General features: G+C 34.6%; 1 protein-coding gene across 1 annotated transcript; it reads left to right on the top strand.

Moving 5' to 3' along the window:
• The first annotated feature begins 975 nt into the window (after positions 1 to 975).
• ube2v2 (ubiquitin-conjugating enzyme E2 variant 2) lies at positions 976 to 24625 on the top strand. Its single transcript, XM_039754502.1, has 4 exons — positions 976 to 1079; positions 6433 to 6578; positions 21861 to 21986; positions 23292 to 24625. The coding sequence occupies exons 1-4, from the start codon at positions 1064 to 1066 to the stop codon at positions 23436 to 23438; spliced, it is 435 nt and encodes a 144-aa protein (XP_039610436.1). The 5' UTR covers positions 976 to 1063; the 3' UTR covers positions 23439 to 24625.
• Positions 24626 to 24999: the final 374 nt, after the last annotated feature.

The raw sequence follows: 24999 nt of genomic DNA, 5'->3' as shown, positions 1-24999 counted from the left end.
AATATTGTTCAGGTATGTACACATTTTATTTTTTAGTCTCTGGTTTAAACATTGTTTTACAATGTTACAATTTTGTGTGAATTACATTAACAAATAATTCACACAAAATATATTTTATCTGTTCTTATATAAAATCCTTTATTTTTTTTCAAAAGCTGTTTAGATCAGCTGTTAAACATATATCTTTACATTTTATCTTAACGCTAAAACAATTTCTTTATACATATGCCAGCTATGCTCCCTTATGCATACATTTCTACCATAGACTTTAGAATATTAAAAAATTGTCCAGTTGTATAAAGAACAAATACAAATAGCCACTTTGAGCATTAAATATTATTAATAAACTGTTCACATATTTTAAAGAATAAATATGAACACATAGGTCCCTGATATTTGTGAAACTCGAACTAGTACATTTGCTCAGTTTTTACTTTTGTCTAGGTACAACTTCATTAGAATACAAAATGTTTGAAACCTGCCAAATAATTTAGAAAAATTTGCAATGATAATAAGAACAGTATTAAGTATAAATTAATCGTGTTCTGTTTATAAAAATGAAGACACATTTGTGTGACAGTCCAACACTGCTCATTTAAGACCGTTGTGATTATACCGAAAATAGCTGGAACTGATATTGTGCGCACATTTAGTTCCAGGTGAGTTCATAAATGTACTGCATTATTTTAAAGGATTTGCATAATAAATATTTTTAAAAGTTTCATAATGTTTGTGAAGTAATAAAAGTAATATAATATAATATGTAATATAATGCTCTGCTTAATAAAAAGTGATTTCGAGTACTTGTAATTACTTTAAGTAATATTTAATATTCAGTATATTACTATTTAAAAGTAACTTATCCAACACTGACCATGATGGTATTAACAACTCAGAACGTTTCTTCTTCCTGATTTGACACTCGATATTCTGAAGACGCGAGAAACGTGAGGTAGTGCGCAGGCGCGCAGTCTGAGTTACATCACGGAGGCCTAGCTGGCACGTGATCGTCACGTGCTTCTGATGTCACGGTTTTGTGTAGTTCTGGAATCGGCTGGACAAGATGGCGACCCCCATAGGTCTGTTTGCGAATCTGACTTATTTAATAACAAATAGTCTTAACGTTGGCTGCAGCGTTGTCGCGGCGACAGTTGTTGCAATGTGCAGTTGACGAGTATCTTTATGTCGTTTATCAGCGGAGCGAGCGGAGTCTGATTTTTCTGAGCGCCGGTTATCGTCCCTCCTGTAAGAAGGCGAGAGGGGCAGGGAGATCTTTGGGCGCAGAGTCACCCTGTGCGATATGGAGTCCCGAAAGAAAGATCTTGCTGGGAAAGGGCTTTACATAAATGAACATTGTAGCAGAGAACAGTGTTCTGGATCGGTTCGCCCTTGAGGTGCTCTCCTGCTGATTTGAATGCAGCTGCTGTTGCAGTTTTAGCGCCACTGCGGTACACACACAGGAAGTGAGACTTCTCGGGCCCGAGTAACGGCTGGTGGTCGGTCGGCCGGTTCGGCGATGATTCGCATTAGAATTTCAGCTGGACACGCTTTTTGTATGCAGGACCGTAATGTGTTAGCCTCACATATAAGGGAAACTTTATAGCTGAGGTTTAAGGTAGGCTTGTTTTGACACAGGCCTCGTTGTTAGGCAGATGACGGAGCCCCTCATCTTCACGAGTGGGAGGGGCCGAATGTTCTGGGTGCGCTGTGCAGCGCCCCCCACCCCTTCTTAATATAACACGGGGGGCTTCGGGAGGTGACGGGGGCGCTCCGGAGTGGGTAATTGAGCTGGACACACTTCGACGTGTGTTGATTGAAGAATTATATGCACTGCGATATCCGTTTTATATAAAGATCTTAAACCTAGTGCATCTATTGGTAACGTGAAGCTATCGTTTATATCCAGCGCTGGAAATTATGATTTAGAATCGTTAGTTAAAAGTAACTTGGAAGTGTTTCTTGAGTTTTGCTGGAAGATCTTTCTAGTATTGCAGCGTCACAGTTAAAGTAATATTTAATCACTGTGATGTACTGTTTTGTTCCAATGGTGCACTTGAGGATGCACGTTATAGATTTTGGAAAATAATTTTGGCATCCAGTAAACCCACGTGAGGATATTAGCAAAGCAATGTTTGCATGCTTCTCATTAAAGTGCCCGTTTAACTTGTTTTAAATAGTTGTATAGCAACCTGGAAATGACTAGATTGTGAAGAAGCTGGTTTTTGCATACTGATTCTAGTTGTGGAATATGTGGTTTACTAGCTGTGTAAGAGAAAGGGCCTTGGTTAATCAGGTGTATCAGAAGTGCTATGTAACAATACATTTTTGCATGTGATATTTGCGTGTGTTTTTAATTTAATTTTTTTTTTTTTTTTTAAACCAAGGGCTACTATTACTGGTAGGCAATATGGTGTAGTGCTTAAAGCGTTGGACTTCAAACCCAGAGGTTTTGGGTTCCAGTTCTGGTACTGACGTTTTCCATAAGCAAGTCACTTCACCTGTTTGTGAATGTGATCCAATTGTAAAACGAAAAGTAATATAACCAATTGTATCTCAAAATTTGTATGTCAACTTAGATAAAGGTTTTAATAAGCAATAATAACTTTATTAACTAACTGGAGCAGCTTACGCATGAACATGTTTTGAACAGGCTATATACAGCCACCCATGAGTAAAACATTTCTGTGTTAGGTCAATTCCTGCTTTTTCTAGTGACTTGCCTTTTGTTAATGGTCATTACAAAATACAGTTTTACAGGAAAATGTATTTCTTTAGAATTAAAACATGTAATCAATAGGAATAATATGAAATTTGGGTGTAATTATCATTATCAAGTGTTTGCAGTTTCATTTGTTTGCATTGTTCGCTCAGCGGTTTCTTTTCATGTTTTTCATCAGTTGTATGTGGTTCCCCTTTCAGATTCTGCAGATGTGAATGCGTATATAAAAATGTTTGAGCGCAAGAGGGCATACGTAAATATAAAGGATTTCGGAGGGGGGGGGGTCATCTTTCAAAGTCCATAAATTCAAGTGTATATTACAGTGGAGTAGCTCTTGGGGGAACCTTAAACGGATGCCGTCACTCTTGGTTTGTCCTGGATCTGAGAATACCACTTCTGCCTCTATTTCACCCTCCCTCACTTTTTTGCTTGTAGTGAAGCAACACCTACACTCACAGCCGCAGCGTCTAGCACACTCACTAGAGCTTTATAGCAAATTTGCCTACCATTGAGCTTCACCACACTTAATTCTTACATTTCACATCTCACTGTACCGGCCAATCTTGATGACATCTTTTTTTTCTCCAGTCTAAGAAACTGTCCCTTCTTCAGTTGTTTGTCTTCCCTAATGGTTAGTGGTGCCATTCATGTGGCCTTCAGTCACTTCTGCCCTGTCCTTTGTTTGCATAAAGCCCTGAGCATTATGTCAGCATAATATTAATAAATAATAACAAAAAATTATTGACAAAAAAAAAAAATGGGTCGGCCAGTTTTATTTTTAAATAACGTCACCAAATTTCAATAAAATCAGCCAAAGTATTTTTGAGATTTTAGGGTATTTAATTTTATATTTAAGCTTTTTTACTTACCCCAATATATTGACAGATATCAAAATGTCCTTTCTTAACTGATTCATACTGCACTAGATATACCATCTTGCCAAATTTCAGATTTTTAATTAAACATTAAATACTGTTTTTGTTTCTGAGAGAGTGAGTTAGTCAACTTTTCATTTATTTATATATATTTGTATGTATAAATATTGTATATATTTGTATATTTAAAATGCGGTATGTAAAGTACAATGCAATGCATATATGCATGTGGGGCATTTCACTTTGGCACAGTTTTATTGTGTCATAATGAAAAACATATCAACAAAATGATTGATTGCTTTTCACTATGGCGTGCAATTTTCATGTCAGTTTTAAATAAAATTTATGTGTATTATGTGTGTGTACAGCATTAAATGCTCCATGTGTATTGCATTCTGATTCAAAACCACTTGTTAATCATGCCAAAACCAAATGTTATCAAATGACTAATCAGCATTAGCAGTTAGAGTACGAGGCTTTTCACTTATAAACATTTTTTTATCCTGGGGGCAAACATAAACTTTGCCAATGTGGAGTAATTAACAGAAATGGTGAGAAGTATTTGGAAAGTTTACATGTAAGTTAGGTTGTCTAGATAATTTGCTATGCTTTCCTTACATCACATTCTTCCTCTAATAGTTCTGAACTGTATGTCAAGAAGTATACCAATCACTAGTACTGGCATCCCTGTCTGCAGGTATTTACAAGCCAGATTTAGGAGAATATTGCTGTATTTGCTGTATGGACATCCTGGTTGACGAATTACAAAATTGTATGCTGCAGCCCTTCAGGACATTAGCCTTTGAATGTGTTCTAGGGACGTTAACTGTAGCAACTGGAAATTCTTCTTCTCTTGCTGCTTGCTCATATTACACTGGCCCTTTCCAGCAATCGGCCAACACGGCATGAAATTGTCATTTACATCTCCACCTTCCACCCTTTCAATGTGATGCCTTATTCCCTGCCTTGTCAACTCTCAATTTACCACCTTTAGCGCAAATTGAACACACTTATGATTGGAACGCCTCCTACCCAACTGTTGACATCGATTGGTCATTTGTTTACATTCAGTTTTAACATAATTAATGAATGCATCATCTTAAATTAAAATGCAATTCACTTCGAGCAGCCACTAAGCAAAAGGTGGTGTCTTTGCTTTGCTTTTAGTTATGAAATGTGATCTATTAGATATGAATGAAAATGCAATGCACTTTTGTACAAATTTGATTTCAATTTTTGATTTGATATACTTTATTAATCCTCGAGGGGAAATTGTCTTTTCACATAACATTTGGAGGTCACTTTTTAAACTAATAAGAAAATTGCTTGTCATAACAAAAGCAATTGATTGTTTGGTTAATATATTTTTAATTATAACATGATAAAACTATAACAAAATGAAATGCACCATATGCATTGCATTGCAATATAGTTAACAGGATTGCATTTATTTTTGGCATAAATAATCTTCCATAGTAATATTTCAGTTACATTTTAAATATATTTATATTTGTACTGTGAAATTTATAAGATAAAAGCATATACACTTCTAATCTATCTATCTAATCTACTCATTGAATTTTATATGAAATAGCGTGAAACTACATATAACTTAATGCATGGTACATTTTTCAGATCATTATGCTTATTATAATATGTTATTATGTGTCAGTTTTATATTTTTGTATTTTCCAAACCTTAATGCCATTTCAATGCATTGGTTAAGGTTTGTCTATTTTAGGAGACATCGATTTTTTTGTGCCATTTAAGAACAAACTACCAAGAAATTGATGTGTTCATTTATATAATTTTGCCATTTTCATCAAAACAATGGTCATGATCCATTTTGCCTTGTTTTTAATTTATTTTGGTTTTTTTTTTTTGTTTTTGTTTATTTGTTTTACCTCAGTGCATATATAGAGAATGGAAAAAGGCTTACTATGAAGTAATCACCCTTTAACAGTGAAATATCCAAAGGGTTTGCAGAAGTTTAGCATTTTCAGTTAAAAGAGGATTAAATTGGTAAATGCCTGCTGAAATTTAAATAAATAAATTGGGTGGATTTAGCCACTGTCTCTGCCTTTATTTTTATCAGTCTTGGTACATAAAACACAAGACATTTGACAGATAGGCTTCTTTTCTTTTTGAGAGGAAAAACACCTGTATTCCTTATTTCTTGTCACTGCATTATATGTATTGTACTGCCAGATGAACATTCATGCACAGAGTCCACCCAAGTCATACAGGCAAGTCACAAACTATTTGGAGTGAGTCTATGGGCATGTTACATTACATGACATGTTCCAGGGAAGCGCCCCACTGACTGCTTCCAAATTGCTAAGGTTATCTAGATGAAGGCTACAACTGAAAATCACGGGAAAAGTCATGTAATGTGACACAGTTTTTAGGTTACTAATTTAGGATTCTAAGAGTTAAACTGGATAAAACAGTATGTTAGCAGTCTAGATTTTTAATCAAACTGTAATGTCCCCTTGGGTATTACCCCACAGAAAGCTGTGAAAAGATTAGGAATTATTCTGGTTCCCAAACTGATCAATAAGCAAAGATGTTATAGAAGTTCATTGATGATGTTGAATATTCATAGTCTTAAGCAGCTAATACAGTATTTGCACATCTAGTGTGGACATGAAAAACTGCTGCAGTAAGTAATGATATAATTAATCATAGTAAAAGTTATGATTTGGATACATTTAGCACGTTGCCTACAGGAGCTTTTGTTTTCAACGTGTGCATCTCTGCAGTGTTTGTCTAATATTGGTGAAAGTTCAAGGTCTTTTCAAATGTGTTCTCACATTTTAACTGTCTTCCTTTCTACAGTAAAAGTTCCACGCAACTTTCGTTTGTTGGAAGAGCTGGAAGAGGGACAGAAAGGAGTTGGAGATGGCACTGTTAGCTGGGGTCTTGAAGATGACGAAGATATGACACTTACAAGATGGACAGGAATGATTATTGGACCTCCAAGGGTAAGTGCTTATTGGAATCCCTGTCATATTTTTCAAGTCAGCCAGGTCTTTCCTTAAACTTTTTGCATAATGTTTGTGAGATACCAATGTTCATTTTCACTAAATGTTTATATGTTTAAAAAAGAAAACAGGGTTCCATTTCTATTATTATGTATGATAGAGTTGCCATTTGTTACTTAACTTTAGGCAGTTTTTATTATGTTTTTGTTGATATTGTCGTTTCTAATTACGTAAGCCTGGTTTTTTGCAGTAGTCACTTTGGAATGTTTGACTTTTTTTTTTCTTTTTTAACCTTGAGTAAACAAACCTGAATTATTTAATGTGTTATTCTATTCAGAAAATGTTTGTGAATGTGGACTTTTCTTTTTGTGGGTTTTTTTATATATGTATTTTATGGCTCACTGAAAAGCTTACTATAAACTCGCATTTGTTATTTTATCAGTATTAAAGCTCTTTTTATATCTGCATTATTTTTTTTAAAGTGTGACATGGCAGGGAAGTGGTTAGCCCCACTATGACAGAACTCCAGAATCCCAAGCTTGATTGCTAGCCGGGACATTGTCCGATCTTAGCATATTCTCCTCAAATCTTTCTCCATGAGATATTTTATTTTGTTTGCCACATCATAAAGACATGCAAGCTATTTAAAAAGTCTAAATTGGCCAAGAGTGAACGAGTCTGCATAACTGCATCCAATGATGGAATGGCAGTCCTTCCACAGTTTGTTCCAGCCTTGCTTCTCAAGACTACACAAATAGGCAGCAGCTCCCCAAGAAACTGACACGAGTAAGCATGTTTCAATGGATATTCATTCAGCTAAGCAAAAGATGCAGTTCCTTATTTCTGAGTAGGCCTGACCCAATCATGAAACTTTTGTTGACGATTGTCATAAAAATAAATGTGATTAATATTTCACTTGTTTATTTTTTGCTACTTTAACTTAACTAATACATGTTTATTGATGTTATAATAATGTACATAACACCCAGTGAAGATGAGGCTATTTATAAACACTAAACTTCAAAACATTAGTAGTTTAAATTCTTGGAATATAAATCCACAGTGTGGTTAATCATTGGGCTGTACATCACACACCTTTCAACCTGTGTGGCCAGCTCGTCACTGTCTTCTGTCTTGTACATGAATCCTCAGTGATCCTGACTCCCTTCAGCTCCTGCATACATGTCTTGCTTTCCTCCCAGGGGTCTTTGTCATGCAAACTACTCCTCACATTAACCTCCTGTAGACAGGATTTCTGCTCAGTTAGGCCTCCAGGTAAAAACAATTTCAAAACACTTCAAAATCTGATGTTGGCACTCTAAATTTAAGTGATGCCCCAGTGGCAAGTGAAAACAGCAAATACTAGCAGTGGTTCAATGGAGTGTGCCAAGATCCTCAAACTCTTTTTGGTATATATTGTAAGATCAGCCAAAGTCATGGGTTTGTTTAATATGGACAACCAACTCAGCTGGCTGAAGTTTTCAGTTTCCATTATAGCTGGTTAGAAGTGCATGGCTGAAGTACCTTAAATATGCAATTTTTCCAAAATATGCAGGTATAGCTAGTTGATGTCTGAATTCTGGGAATTAGGTACAGCATACACTGTCCTATTTGCAACATGCCTTTCTTTTCCTCCTGTTCTTGTCCTCCAGGGTCTGGATCTGTGCAGACTGACTACTTTATCTGTCTCCCTCTACACTTAAAAAACAGTAGTACTACAGACACAAAAGGAGGTGTAAAGTGATTTGTGTCTTTAGAATGTAAAATCATGAATTCAAAAGATTATGTAAAATTATTGCAGACAAATAAAATAATTGCAGTCACTGACAAGCCTATTTGTGAGTTTTTCACAACTTCAAAATTGAGAAAAATATTAGAAAGCAGTGTTCACAGTTTATGACAAAAGAAAAAACAGCAAGGCACTGGTTTAACTTTTTTGGCTGAATAATATAGAAACATTGTGTTATTTTTTACATGTTAATGCAGTAACACATTGCAAGATTTCCAGTCAGAGAGCATGTGAAACTGAATGACTGGTATGGCGAATTCAGGGTCATTCACAGCCCTTTTGTTTCCTTTTCCATTCTGTTTTTGGTACAATAGATAAGAAAGAGACAGTACAAAACTTAAATTTATACATTCCAAAACACACCCTTTCATCTGTATTGTATGTATTGTAGTTAAAGATGAGAACTCATTGGCTGGTGTCTATTACACACACACACACACACACACACACAAACAAACAAGCCTGTCTATATAGCTTATGACAAAATCAAACTGGTTTGATTTTATCAGGGTGATTCGCAGACTCATCTGGCAGAGTTGCTAGGGATGTGTGCCATGACTGTCCCCAACAAATTAAGATTATTTAAATGACAGCTATGACTGAAATTTGCTGAGAAAGCTGCAAAATGTGCCGGGGCTTTAGTGAGGTACAATAATTAAGAGGTTGCATGTAGGTTTGAATAGGTTAATGTAGATAATTCATAATTATTCCTAAGAGTTACTAGCATACAATTTTAGTGGAACTCATGGGTCCCTGTGGCTGGGTTTGAACTCCACTTGTTTTGTGGAGTTTGCTTCCCCCCTTTAGTTTTTTCTGGCTGCTCTGGTATTCCTCAGACATGCTAAGATGTTATGTTATCTAATGACTCTATATCAGTCTTGTGTGTGTGTGTCTTTCCATCCATATTTGGTTCCTCTCATGTACCTCTTGCTTTTGAAAATGGCTGCTGCTGCACAAGCCTGAATTTGAATAAGTGGATTCAAACAATGACAGAATGGACTGTCATATTTTAATATTTATGTGGTTCTGCTAGCCTGCACTCACAGCATACATCTTAGGAGCTCAGTGTTGCTGAATATACTTTTTTAAGCTTTTTTGTATCATTAGTCTCACTAAAGCAGTGGGTGAATTGCTGTAAGGCTAAAGTTAATGAAATATATAATGAAATGCCGAAATTAATCTACTTAATGGGAAATTCAGTGCTTTCCAAAGATTAAGCTAATTTTCAGATAACTAATGTTTTCATATAAGACTATAAACCTTTATCAACACAGGCATGTTAAAATTTCTGTGATAATTTCTTTGTAAAAGCTTGTAAAGTTCACTGATAAAGTCAATGATAAGAACAGAACAACATAATACATTTACAGTTATAGTAAGTGCAGAAGTGGGTTTTATATAACCTTGCAAACCTGAAAATGCACTATACAAATATCAGAGTATCTGCAATACTGCAGTAGATGTTTTCCTTTGTAATGGCCAACAGGCATTGTCGGCAGGATGATTGATTAATTTATTTTAAATCCAATAATTATACTGAACTAATTGTAAAGTCTTTATGTCAAATAATTACAGGTGGTGGTGATGAAAGACAGCAGAAAAAAGAAGACACACCTTCGATGGATGTGCTTCTTGATCCCTAATAAAACATTAAATATTTCATATTCATGATAATGCAGCTTATTTGACTAATTGGTTTGCATTTATTGGTATTACTATGTTCCTATGAATTGTAGGAAACAATGTGCTGGGAGTATGTTTAATTACTTTATCCAAATGAAATTTAGGTGTTTAATAACAAATGGGTAGAACTGAATGTCTCCCAGGACAATACAGGCATAGGTTTTAAAAAGAATAATATGCTCATTATAGAGTGCCTGATTTAATCTCATTGTGTGCATGCACTAAATGTATTCACTAATACTTCCTGTTCAGTAACTGAAAGGTGTAAGGCTTAAAATTAATACTAAACCATAAAAATTCATATATTATTTTATCTTTGACACCTGTCTTGACTAAACACCAGGTTTTTTCAGGATGTTTTCATTTACGTAAGGACCCTTTTAGAGGTTTTTATAACAACAAGCTTTTCAAATCAGGTTTGTCAGAAAAATAGTCAGGCTTATGACACATGGTGTTGTGAGATTTTATGTTTGTATCACTTTACAGAGGAGAGATTTGCTGGTTACTAACATTTACTGAAGCGTAATCTTTAGAAGACAAGTCAAATAAATTAAAAAAATCACAAACTTTTAATTTATTAATTTTATAAGTCTTTCTCTCCTTTTTATATTTGTTCCAAATTTAAGGCTTTATTTTGGAATTCCTCTACAAAAGTAATCATTCTTTTGTTTTCAAGATTCCTCATACAAGTTATCATACTTAATCCAGAAACTGCCATTGAAGTGGACTAATCCTAACTGCAGTAATTGCTCATAACTACAGACTGCGACCCAGTTTGCTCCTGTAAAATTCAAACATATTGCATGCATATTTACTACAATTGCCAAATTTTGATTGTTATAATAATGAACATTAATAAAATATATCAAATCAAATTTATTATGGCTTCAAAAACCATGTGAACAACACAAATTGGATTGTTTGCTGACTCATTTTCACCTATGTAGTATGTATTTTTTGCAGCCCTACTAACTGATCATCTCTATGATTGTGCATTACTGGTAATGGATTACTGGTCATAACATTAAAGAGGTTTGCCTTGTGCTTGCAGAAAATACAGGTTAAGCAACACAAATGTCTGGCCAATGTGGAAGTTTTTAAATTCTAATTAAATAATTTTAGTTTGGAATGGTCACATGAGCCACCTCATTTTCTCACCATTGTAGACTAGTCACACATACAGGTATAGCTTTTAGGTTAGCAGCATGTCTTTTATGAATAATTCTGAGTTTGTTTCAACATCCCACGGGTTGGTTCCTGCCTCATTCTCAGTGATGCCAGAATTCACACTTGTTCTCCATAGTCCTGAATTGGATAAGATATTTAGAAAGTGGGTGGATAGATAGACGAACAAATATAGCAATGTCCGATATAGTCAGAGGATTAATGCAAAGCCTTTGTTCCTGTATCAGTACTAATTATGGTGCAATTGTTGTCGCTATCATTTCTAATTTCCTAATTCAAATGTGTGTCACTACACTACAGGTTATTGCAACTCATAATTAATTGGTCATATCATTTCGATGTCAAAGTATGCAAAAAAAATTCTGTGCCGAAATTCAAGCCATGTAATTATATTGTTATTTTGTCTATAATAGTACAACACTATAACCGTAATAAAATATGTGGTTTATTGATTCCCTTTTTTATTCTGATTACTTTCTTCAGAAAACATTGTGTCTTAAGAACACATTGCTTCTTCATAACCACTTCTGGTTTTGTTTTATCCGAATTTGACAGTTTCTAAGGATATTCATGGAAAATAATTGTAAAGCAAGTTGTAGATTACAAATATTTTCATGCTTATGAGACAATTACATTAATATTTACCAAAACAAAAACACACCATGAAATTCTGTTAAGTGCAGTGACAGGTAAAGGAGGCATCAGGATGCATATTCATTTCCTTTAGATTTCCAAAAGTTATTAACAAGCTGGTCATCAGAAAATTTAATTCTGGCTGTCTTTTTATTTACTGGTTAGTCTGGTGTAATTTGAGGATTTGTGTATTCTAGTAAAGTCGTTAAACTTGGAATAAAAGTCCTGGAATAGCAAAAACATTAAGAATAATACATAAAACAACAGTGGCTTGAAACCCCCCGTATGCCATGCATAATTCTTGGTACATCATTATTCACGCTGTACATTCTTGCATGTGTTTTTTTATTATTATTTTATGTTTATTTTTAACTACAAAATTTAGCTGAATTGATTTAAATCATAATGGCCATTAAGAGACAGCAACAACATGAGCAAGTGTAATCAGTTGCTTGTTAAATGGTGGGTTTGTGGTTTGCAGTTGATTCATTTTATATTTAATTAGTGGAGGTAATTTGACCTTGCTGAATTTGGTGGACTTTTTTTGTGTATCAGATTTTTGAACTGTGTGGCACTGCTGCACAGTTGATGTTGTTCTTATAGTATTTTGGATTGTGTTGTTTTGCTAAAGTCTACATGTTGCAGAGTTTTGTCTAATGATTTCGTGATTTGTTTCAACTGTACTCTATAAGAATTTCACTATACTCGGGACATGTGAAATAATGACCCTATAGACTTATTATAGCATCTTTTGATCTACCTATAAGTGGACATATACTCCTTTATAAGAATAAACTTGAATTATAAAATGTTTCAGTTTTATGTAGTTCTATAAAAAAATATTGGACACCCTGACATTTGAAGCTGGTATGATCATCAATTGGTATCATCAATTAATGGTATCATCAATTAATTTGTTTCAGAAATATAAAGACAGAGCAAATAAGTACAGTTATTTGAATTTATGATATTTACAAAAACTGGCATATGCACATTTCTATACAATTTAAATTAATAATAGTAATAATAATACATTTTATTTATATAGCACCTTTTATAAATTACAGTCATCTTGAAAATGAGTGTACATGAACGCGGTTCGAACCTGGGTCTGCCCCAAAGTACATGTATCCTCATGGCTGTCATCAGAAACAGTAAATGAAACTTGCATGCTTTAAAGGAAAATCTGTTTTTAATGTGAGTATGTACTGTATTTAAGCTAATAATTGTGGGGGATACTGGTCAGTCAATGTGACAATGGCAAGGAGATCCTTGTGTTTTTATCTTATTTTTCTATTAACATGTGTTTTTAAGGCTGTGGTACTGTTGTCAATCAAGCAAAACATGTTAAAAACATTCAGTGATCCATAGCAATAAGCATTATTAAGTAACTTATGAGCGAAAAAGCAAAATTAAACACCATTGGTAGTTTTTTAGGTAAAGGCTTTTATTTTTTTTTCCTTTTGCGCATTGAGTTGTTTTGTGGCTTAGCACTGCCCTGGCTGTAGGCTGATGCAGTAATTTTGCTAAGTTGCACAATTTGCTGGACAGCTTTTCTTCCAGCCATAGAGAATGGTGCTGTCCTGCAAAAAAGCTCCCTAAAGCATTACTCATCATGAAACACAAAAGCATGTGTGTTTCTTCAATGATAACAAAAGTTATGTCTTCAAGATGTTCATGCCTTTCAGTGTGATGTGAAAATGCAACAGTCATAAAAATCTCAAAAGTGTCACGCAACATCTGTAATAATGCAACTACAGATATCTGAAACTTTCCAATTAATTTCAAATATTCAGAATGTTATCACTATTCAAATATAAAGGTGATTTCCGTGCATTTTTCTTACCAAATATACATACACTCACATAAAGGATTATTAGGAACACCTGTTCAATTTCTCATTAATGCAATTATCTAATCAACCAATCACATGGCAGTTGTTTCAATGCATTTAGGGGTGTGGTCCTGGTCAAGACAATCTCCTGAACTCCAAACTGAATGTCAGAATGGGAAAGAAAGGTGATTTAAGCAATTTTGAGCGTGGCATGGTTGTTGGTGCCAGACGGGCCGGTCTGAGTATTTCACGCACAACCATTTCTAGGGTTTACAAAGAATGATGTGAAAAAGGAAAAACATCCAGTATGCGGCAGTCCTGTGGGCGAAAATGCCTTGTTGATGCTAGAGGTCAGAGGAGAATGGCTGACTGATTCAAGCTGATAGAAGAGCAACTTTGACTGAAACAACCACTCGTTACAACCGAGGTATGCAGCAAAGCATTTGTGAAGCCACAACACACACAACCTTGAGGCGGATGTGCTACAACAGCAGAAGACCCCACCGGGTACCGCTCATCTCCACTACAAATAGGAAAAAGAGGCTACAATTTGCACGAGCTCACCAAAATTGGACAGTTGAAGACTGGAAAAATGTTGCCTGGTCTGATGAGTCTCGATTTCTGTTGAGACATTCAAATGGTAGAGTCAGAATTTGGCGTAAACAGAATGAGAACATGGATCCATCATGCCTTGTTACCACTGTGCAGGCTGGTGGTGGTGGTGTAATGGAGTCGGGGATGTTTTCTTAGCACACTTTAGGCCCCTTAGTGCCAATTGGGCATCGTTTAAATGCCACGGGCTACCTGAGCATTGTTTCTGACCATGTCCATCCCTTCATGACCACCATGTACCCATCCTCTGATGTCTACTTCCAGCAGGATAATGCACCATGTCAAAAAGCTTGAATCATTTCAAATTGGTTTCTTGAACATGACAATGAGTTCACTGTACTAAAATGGCCCCCACAGTCACCAGATCTCAACCCAATAGAGCATCTTTGGGATGTGGTGGAACGGGAGCTTCGTGCCCTGGATGTGCATCCCACAAATATCCATCAACTGCAAGATGCTATCCTATCAATATGGGCCAACATTTCTAAAGAATGCTTTCAGCACCTTGTTGAATCAATGCCACGTAGAATTAAGGCAGTTCTGAAGGCGAAAGGGGGTCAAACACTGTATTAGTATGGTGTTCCTACTAATCCTTTAGGTGAGTGTAGCTAATTTAAAAGAATTTTAACTTTTTAAACTTTATTTACAACAAAATTTTAATTTCTGCTGTCTTTACAGTAAAAGTTCAGTTGTAAAAAAGGGGAAATAATCTCACAGTTTAGTAAGTGTTAAGTATTAATCTGTGTTGAGGTTTCTTTCAACAGCAATCATTGGTCATTTGCCACCTGTCTTTCTGTTTATACCATTAATATATAATACAGTAGCTAATTATTAGAACTATTTGTTCCATTGTTCTGTTGCTATTGGACTCTTCTTCTCAAACTTTTGACATCTGTACCATAGACAAAACAAATGGCAAGATGGATTTCCAAAGATCACATTTTCTTCAAAGAAAATCTTTGAGCGGCTAGGGAAATACTTGCTCATACTTTGCTGTGTATTAAATGTAACCTAGCTAATTTCTTCAAGTTAACTGAATTTTTCCAGCAACTACGTTTCCTATTAACAAGACAGTGGTAAGCAATCAAAACTGTCAATATTGTCTTATTTATTACACTTTGGGTAAACCTTGGGTTAATCCTACACATTGTATCAAAACTGCATTGGTTCTGGTCAACGTTGCCAATTTTTCCAGCAATATTATTGTAATTTGAACGTAGTTTGTGCATGCTGTTCCCCTTAATAATAGAATTGAATTTCCATTCTTACAGGCACACCCTAAAATCTCCTAACATATTTTGTTGTAAAATTTTGGAAAATGTTGTGTATTTTGTATGTAACCTTCTGAACCTTCATTGCACACCTGTTAATGCACTTTTATTAGGTAGAATGCCCTTTTTAGGTTGTGTGGCCTTTTGGTCATCCAGCAGTTTCGTTTATTTTTTTCTGTCCTCCCTGTCCATTAGACCATAGCATCCAAATTATCATTTTAATCACAAGAGGCCTAAAAACTAATCCATAACTAATGACTCTGTTATATATCACTTGTATATCTGTATTATTTAAGTGAAGTGAAGTGTTCTTCTTTTACTATGTTTGTTTGGTATTTTAATTTATTCATTCATATATTTCTATTTTGTTTGTTTTTTTTCTTGAAAATTTTTCTTTAACATTGTAAAGCGTTTTAACACTACATGCCTTCTATAAAAATATGCTATAGAAATAAATTTTGTTGTGCTTTGTGTGTTGCATGCACAAAACTAGAAAAAGCTGCAACATCAATGGGAATGTTCCAAAAGTGAATTGGATTTTTTATATGCAATGGCATATGGGAATAGCTTGTTCCTCCCTCATGTGCATGCTTTCTTACAAGTATCTTAGACCTGAACACACCTCATTTAAGAAGCAACCTTCACTGGAAGCTGTACTGAAAACAAGACTAGACTTTTACTAGTATACGTTTAAGTAAATGAGCATGAGGTCATGTTGTTTGCTTTGGGGATCGGAACTATTTTTCAGCCTGGACGGTGATTGTAAAGCAAGATCAAAATTGAAAGCAGTCCATCTAATGAAACAAATACACTCATACCATTGTACTAATGCCTTATAATATATTGACAGGTTGTGCAGGCATAATACTTGAAGCATTAAAAAACCAAAATGCAAAGCATTTAAATGGGCGAATAGGTAGAGTGGAAGAAAGATGATTCTGCTTACAGATCAAAAGGAAACAGATTTGTAGCTTTCAGGGCTACAGTGCTCTCAGGGGTCTGTCTCTTCAACAGGTGTTACTGCAGCTTCCTCAAGCAACATTCAACCTCACCCCTTTCATTTTACTGTTAATTGCAAATCATATCTTAGTTTACCTTACCACTGAGGGCAGACTAGGCAGTGTAAATCACATCCACCAGGCCATAGAGCAATATTCAAGAAAGCACTGTAGGTTCATAATAAAGTAAACCTGCTCTGTGAAATGCTAAAAATGAAACAGAGGTAGAGAGCAACATGATTTAATAATTATATAAAACATACATTAATAAGGGGTAAATATAGCTAAAATACCTAACTAACTTGTTAATGTCAAAGCATTCTTGCAGCTTCAAATTATAAAAAGTAAGTTGTTCTTTAAGTTAAAGTGACATATTAGCAAATACTGTATAGCTTATTTAAACATTTTCCACTAGGTGGAGTACAATTGAACACATGCAAAAATGCCCTACATAAAATGTAGACGTATAATACTGAGCAGAAAACTATTACCTAAAAATCCTTGTGCAATTTTCAAATAATCCCCACCAAAACCTACTGTTGAATTTGTTGTCATGGTTTTAATAAAGTATTTAACTGATTTTCTGAGAAATCAGAAATGCCTGTCCCTGTCATATAGACCTGCCATCCCTTGCCCATGACCTGCAGCTAAGGTTCTGGATGTTGTTCTTAAATCTGTTAGCTTAATTGCACACCAACTAGTAGAAAAGCACCTGCAAAGTGAATTGGTAGTCTAAGTCCAGGTTGCTATTAAAGGGGCTGCTGTAAGTTGTTTGAAAGTATGAATACCAACTAAGCCGTTACCATGCAATATAATTCTAATATCTCACCAGCATCACAGGAATTACAGACTAACAGTAAATCCTTTTTGTTTCAGTTTCTGACCTAAATATAAAGAAATGTACATTTTTCAGTCACTTACTGTTTTGGCAAAATTAAAACATGTTTGTTTATTTTATTTTTAAGTCAATATCAGACTTATTTCAAATATACTAAAAGTAAGAAGCCTGAAAATAATTAGATGGTTATTGTATCATATTGGAAAGTTCAGAATATTATAATTTGCCTGTATCCATCCAACCATCTTACAAACCCTCTAAGTCCGAGATGGGCAAAAATAGGATTACAATTGTGAATACACAAAACACAGGGTTTATTCTTGTACTATTTATTTATTATTTATTGTATTATTTATTTGTATTATTTGTCGTCTTCTTAAAGCGATTTTCCATACAAACAGCTGTAAACCTACTTTTGCCTACCCCTGCTCTAATCCTTAGTAAATCCAGGGTTGTTGTACCATATATATCCCCATATTCTGCACAAAACAGGAACCAGTCCTGGACAGGGCACCAGTTCCCACACTCACTCATACCAAACCATTTTACAGTTACCAGTTAATTCAGGTGTGGGAAGAAAACTGGAGTATGAATAGATATATGCAAAGGGATAATAACTATTAGAAATGTCTATGAAAAATAGTCTACATGATAATTCCTAAAAGGTGGCATCTGAAACAAATTTTAGTTTAGCTGTGGATTCTCTGTTTAGGCTGGTATGACCAGTCAATCAATGTTTTACAAGAGCAGAGTGAAAAGGCTTCAAAATGAAAATCTGTCTGTGTGTTGTGTAAGACCCTGTTAGGTTGAAGATTTAATGAGTGACAAGGGGATTTTAAAGCACAAGTGCTTGGTTAGACCTTCCTGTTCTCATTTCCTGTCTCCACAGGGTTTTACATGTGTTTGCAGCTCAGTAGACCAGTTAGCGTCCGTGTGAGGGAGTATTTTTTTTTAATTGCTCTTCTTGATAAAACCTGCAGAATGCCATTTCATGTAACTAAAATGTCAAATAACTAATAAGTGCAATGTGATCAAATTTTTTATTAATATAGAGCAATATACATTTCATTTTGATCTAATTTAGTGAGATATCATTTTTATTTACAATAAATGTTATGGATTTAAATTTGATGTGTATGAAAATGTTAAATTATAGCAGTAGTCATAGAAACACTACATGTTGGGTGGAAAGTCTTTAGACTTTATTATTAGTGAATGTGTAATATGCAAAAGTTTTCACCACTTTGTTTATACATTACAGGATCGTAGCTTTGATGATCTGTCAAGGCAAAGTTTAAATTGATAAAGATATTAGTGGTGTTCCTGGATAACTCAGAAGAGAATATAAGTGACAAGAAGTGCCACCTGTTGATGCCTCATATTTTTCACTTTAGGCTATGCATTTCACTTAAATATTTGCAATAATAACCCCATGCACATTTCATTGTGGTGATTTTGTCTACATTCTGATGTTTGAATACTACATTATACCATTTTTTTAATATGCCAAAAATGTGGTGCCCTTTTTGTTTTTTAAGTTTTTTAGCTCTACTTAAGCATGATTATACTTTAAGTGTTAAAATGCAAGGTTAAGCTGTGAATTGGAGCGCAGTTTATGTTACGGTTTTGGTTTTAAGTCTGTATGAAATCATTTTTTTCAGTACATTTTTGTTTTGTCCATGTTTACTGGAAGTGAATAGAAGTAAAACATTTGCTAATCTTCAATTTTTACTCTATGTTCTTGCTGCCCTCGAACATTATAGAACATATGGATTGATTTCAGTAGGAGCAATAGTGGCTTGGTAAAATGCATTGGTTTGTAAGAATTAGGACATACAAAAAAGATTTTTGAAATACATCATATAAAATGTACTTCTTGACATCTATATTGTGAGTTAAGTCATTTGTAGTTCTTTTATGAATGTATATAGTGCTCAACGCAACATTTACTGAGCTAATTATTAAGATATGGCTAGTGAAATGAAAGCTTTCATAGATTCCTCTTCTAAAGCAAACCAGAATTCATCAAATAATGTTGTTACCATATTATTTGGAAAAGAGCCCCATTTGTTTGTTTAAGATATATTTCTCTCAAATTAAACATCCAGGAAAACTTCCTAATGTTTTTGAAGTTTTTTTTAAATTGTAAAGTGGTATGAACAACAGAGGAAGTGAATTTGAAGTGAGACATTTCTTAATATATCTGTTTAATATGTTTGTAAAGGAAAATGGGACACATTTGAAATTAGATTCAATTACATGTACTTTATTTGACCAGATGTGGCAGGTAAAACTTTACAGAAGATCCAAAGAAGAAATATATATATATATATATATATATAAAATGTAAAATATATAAACTTCTAGCTCAGTTAATGAAGACTTGCTGCTGTCAATAACAGGCTTGTAGGTGTTAATAAGATGTGTCACAGGTTTGATATTTGAATACAGCAGTTCCAGCTCGCTGTCTCCACAAACAGTACCTACTGTTAGATCCAAAGTTGCCTGGTGAAGACGTTCAGAATGACTCATCTTTAGAGTGTTCACAATGGGGTGAGTCATTTCTTGTGCCACGTTTAAAAATAGGCATCAACAGGATGATACAACCCACTCCTAGTCGGCGAATTCAGACTGCATTGTAAAGTCTGGATCACACATTTAAGCTTTAATTTTAACAAGCTTGCTTCCCTAATATATTGCATTCGCATAAGCCTCCAGACGCCTTCCATTCCATCCAGCCACATCAGATACAACCTGATCATCATCAAACAGCATTCAATATAAAAGATCAACCTAGTTGTACACAGTTACTGAACTCTCGTTAACTTGGTATAAGATGTCATAGTTCTTTCAAGCTATAAATCGGTGCTTTAGTATCTATAACCAGCTACTGCACCTGTCCATAAGTAAACCCACCCAGTATAATTTTTGGTTCACTGGTGGACAAAATGTATCCTGTGAAAACTGGGCATAATGAGCCAAGATGCAAGTCCTCTACTGTGTAATCATGAATGCACAGACAATGTACTGTCAGTAATACTGGTCTGTATTTAAATATTTTTAGTGATTACTGCCAGAATTAAACACGTGTCGATGAAGGAATGATGAGACCTTGAATGTGCATTATTTTGCATGAAGTTTATCGGTACAATGTGGTATGAATTTGTTGCAGAAATTAAAATCTTTAAAACTAAAAAGTATATTGACTTCTGTCTTACAGAGGTCAATGTCTGACTTTGAAAGGATGGAATGTTATCTAAAGAGGACACTAGTTGACTGAAATTGTAGAAGTATGCTGTATTCAGCTGATAGGAGAATTTTCATATTACCGTATGTTACGTCTCACCATTCCCCACTCAGCGTTTAGGGAGAAACATAAGGTTGCTGTTGATTTGTTACTTTTAGATTAGTTATCCATACATGCAGATATGTTGAAGAAAATGCATAGTTTCATGCAGGATACATATCATGTAAACTCTCCATTTAAAAGTCACAAGTTAGTGTGGTAGAACTGGTAGTGGCCATATTGTGTCAATGCTGTTTGCATTGTTTCTGTGAATACCTTTAGATTCTGGTATGGATAATTTTAAATAAAACGCAGCTTTGCCATTTTTCCAAGTAGTACAAATTTAATTACAAGAAATCTCCTTGTGTAAAACTGTTAGAAACATTTGTTCAGTAATCATCACAAATGGCAAATAACAAACATTTTTCTGTTTTACCTTTCAATGTTTCTGACCTTTATGTGACTAGCCACTAGTCTAATGCTTCTTGAACTGATGGCCATGCAGTCTCCATATTCCCCGTCGTAAACAGGCAGACCACAGATCAGTGTCTGTTTTGTGTGAGTGTGCCCCATGATGGACTGGATTGGCTACTTCTTTGTGCTCAGTTCTATGTATGCCCCCCAGCCCACTGCAACTCTAAAATTGGATTGAGCAGTTTCAGTCAAAATAGATTGATATTTACCTTATTTTAGTGGCTTTATTAAGAAATGTGCAAGTATTTTAATTACAGAAATGTTGGAATTGAAATGTATTGTTAAATTTGAACCCATGCCTGTACTTGTTGTAACTCCAGCCACTGTACGTGTGGAGTTTGTATGTTCATTTATCTGTATAGGACGTTTGTCTGATAAGAAGCTGGCACCCTGCCCTGGGTTATTTCCTGCCATGTACCCAGTGCTGCTGGGATTGGTTCCAGGCCTCCCAACACCCTGCATTGAAATATACAGATTATGAAACTGAATGTAATGCTGATAACTCAGAAGAGCAGTGTTACCATTATACTTGACTAGGGAACAAGAGAACGTAAAATATTTATAGATATCTTGTCTGTAATAAATGATATAAAGAAAAGTATTTTCTGTTTGAATTAAAATCCAGAAAATCTTTGTTGATTAATCCAAAATTGTTTGTTTGTTTTTTTTTTATTTGTAGACAAACTATGAAAACAGAATATACAGCCTAAGAGTAGAATGTGGGCCTAAATATCCAGAAGTACCTCCAACAGTTAGATATGTCACAAAAATTAGTATGAATGGAATAAACAATTCTAATGGAATGGTAAGTAAATCTCAGACATATGAAATAAGACTCATAATAATTTACACATGAGAATGTGTGTTCATTCCTATCAAAACCTTGAGTCAAATACCTATAATACACTTTGCAAAGCAGTGTTTTTTAAAGAAGAATTATAAACCTCAGTTATTCAAATATTGTGTTTTTAGGTATTCAGCTCTTGTTTTATTCATTGCACAACAGTATATGAGGCTATTTTATTTTGTTATTACTCAGATATATGCAGAAGAATAGTAAAGTACAAATCATACCTCCACACATTGCAGTACGTCGTCTGTCTCTTTTACTTGCATAAGTTTCACATGGAACGACAATTGAATTAAAACCTGTGGTTTTTGTTAATAGCAGAACAACACTTTATTTGACTAAATGTTCAGATTTTTTTCTTTAATAATCTGTCTGTTCAAATCTAATTGTATAAATCAGTGGTATCTAAAAGCCAAATGCATTACCAAACTAAATGGAAGGGCAACTAGTGTAGAATTGTTATACAGTCTTGGACACAATTTAAAATTGATTGTAAAATTATTGTAAAGTGTTACAAAGAAGAAGTAGAAATGTTAGCTATGAATACACAATAAGAATTAAAATAAAGTGCAACTTGTGAGAATGTCCTGGGAGTCACAGTGGACTTGTCACTATTAACATCAAGTTTCTGGACAGAAGGGATCAAGGAGGCTCATAGGATGTTAGGTTATATGGAACTGTGTTTGGAGTACAAGACAAGAGAGCTTTAAGTTGTTATATAAGACATCAGTGGGGACTCACCTGGAGTACACCATATTACTGAAAAGAACCTGAAGAAAATCCAGAGGAAAGCGACTATGCTGATTGTGGGACTGTGAGATATGAGCTGTGAGGAGAGACTGAAGGAGATGAACCTTTTCATCTTAGGTAAAAGGAAATTAAGTGGAGATATGATTGAAGTTTTTAAACTTGTAAAGGGAATTAATACAGCGGATCCCAGCTGTGACTTCAGAATAAAATCTTCAATAAGAACACAGTTGGATATTGTTAAGGGCAAATTCTGCACAAATGTTAGAAAACTTTTGTTCACACAAAGAACCACCTACATGTGGAAAAAATCACCAAAATGTGTGGCAAGGAGTTTGACTTTAGAGTCCTTCAAATGTCGACCTGCTGTTACTCTGGACTATCTGGCTGAATAGGATGAAGAGCTCATAGGACTGAGTGGCCTGTTCTCTTCAAAAGTGTTCTAATGTATCTTTTGAGATTAACACTGTTTACAAAAAGTAACCAAGATGTATCTTTGTTTTACTGTTACAGGTGGATGCACGTAGCATACCAGTTCTAGCTAAATGGCAAAATTCATATAGTATTAAAGTTGTTCTTCAAGATCTAAGGCGTCAGATGATGTCCAAAGAAAATATGAAACTTCCACAACCACCTGAAGGACAAACCTACAGCAATTAATTCTAATAAATTCTTATAGCCCTCTGTCTTAAAATAAAAAGAAAAAACAAAAAGAAACTTATTCTCCTAAATGGAAAACATAATGTCTTGTAATTTTTCACAATGCTTACCACCCACACAAAGAATCACATTAGCAGGAACAAGAACTTGGAGTCTTTGTATTAGAGAAGTAATAACTAATACTTGCCCCTTACAACAGATGCTGTCAAAGATTAGGCAGGCACAAGTGATTATTTTTACAATGGAGCACTGTTTTAAGAAATATAAGCTTGTAGTACCTCTAAATTATAACTTGGGCGTTTGCTAGAAGAGAGCATGAAAGTAAGTACAGGTCATTGCACAGCTATAGCAAATATATAGATAGATATATATATATATATATATATATATATATATATGAATGAATAATACACACACAAAATGTTAAAAGTACAGGTCTCAAAATGTGTATATAGTAGCATGCTTTAAAACCAATCATAAAGAGCTGCAAATTCAAATAAAATTGTTTATTAGTAACATTTAGCAGGAACACTGAAATATGTTGCCGATATTTTGTTTATGAATATTAGTTGAACTGTGGGTGTAGACTACTGTTAGTGTCACAGAGTGTGTTTAAGGGTTGTTTTTTGATACCTGTATTTATGGCAAAACAGTTGATTACTGTGAAGCAGCTCTAATGTGTTATGTAACAGACATTGCAGATATTTGTTTACGGTCTTTGTTGTACTCAAATTTGCATTTATCTTTTAGTGAAAAAATGAAAACAAAATAAAAAGGCAATAGGTGTACAAACGTGATTTTTTTTTTTCCTCAAGACTTCTCTGCAAGTGTGCTTTCTTTCTGCAGTTTATTATCGGGAATAGCGTGTGGTATATGCCTTCATGGATACACCAAAGGCCTGTTACGACAAGGGAAGCCGAATTTCATGCTGATGTGGAAGGCCACGCATGATATTATTGACTGGTGTTTTTGAAGTTTAATGCATATTATAAACGGGGGACTGAAGCAGGAGATCGTATCATTTGGGAGCATCATATGAAAACTGTGACATTGTATGTAAACAAATGATTAAACCTAAATTGGGTTATTTATAAATATGTATACTGTGTATAAAGCTCACCTGCCAAACAAAAAAATAAGTGTGTAAACAGATGATATTACATAAATAAACTGTACAAACAAAATTATGCTTAAGAGAATACAAATTTTTATTGCTTCTTTAACTATCCTGAAAAACTGATAGATGCACTTCGGAATAACATTAATAATGCTGCTGCTGCTGCATGTCTTTGGGGAATATTCTACTAAAATAATAAACGTCTTTTTCAAAATTCTTTACAACACATTTTCGAGATCATATTTTTGTCCGTGTTGCTACTCACTCCTTACCTGATTATCAGTCTCACCAGAGGAGTCCCATTTTTTTGTACAATATATAAATGCTGGCACTCTACTAGGATATTTTTTTAGTTTTAACTCCAGGTCTGGTGTCATTGACAAATACATTTGTGTGAAGGTGCAGGGTGTGTGCTTCGTGCAGAATGTTGTGTTTTCCACTTTA

Source organism: Polypterus senegalus, chromosome 5 (genome assembly GCF_016835505.1).
Source record: "Polypterus senegalus isolate Bchr_013 chromosome 5, ASM1683550v1, whole genome shotgun sequence".
In the NCBI taxonomy this organism is placed as follows: domain Eukaryota; kingdom Metazoa; phylum Chordata; class Cladistia; order Polypteriformes; family Polypteridae; genus Polypterus; species Polypterus senegalus.
The sequence above is the reverse complement of the archived record's forward strand: the minus strand, read 5'-3'. Positions and strand labels throughout refer to the sequence as shown.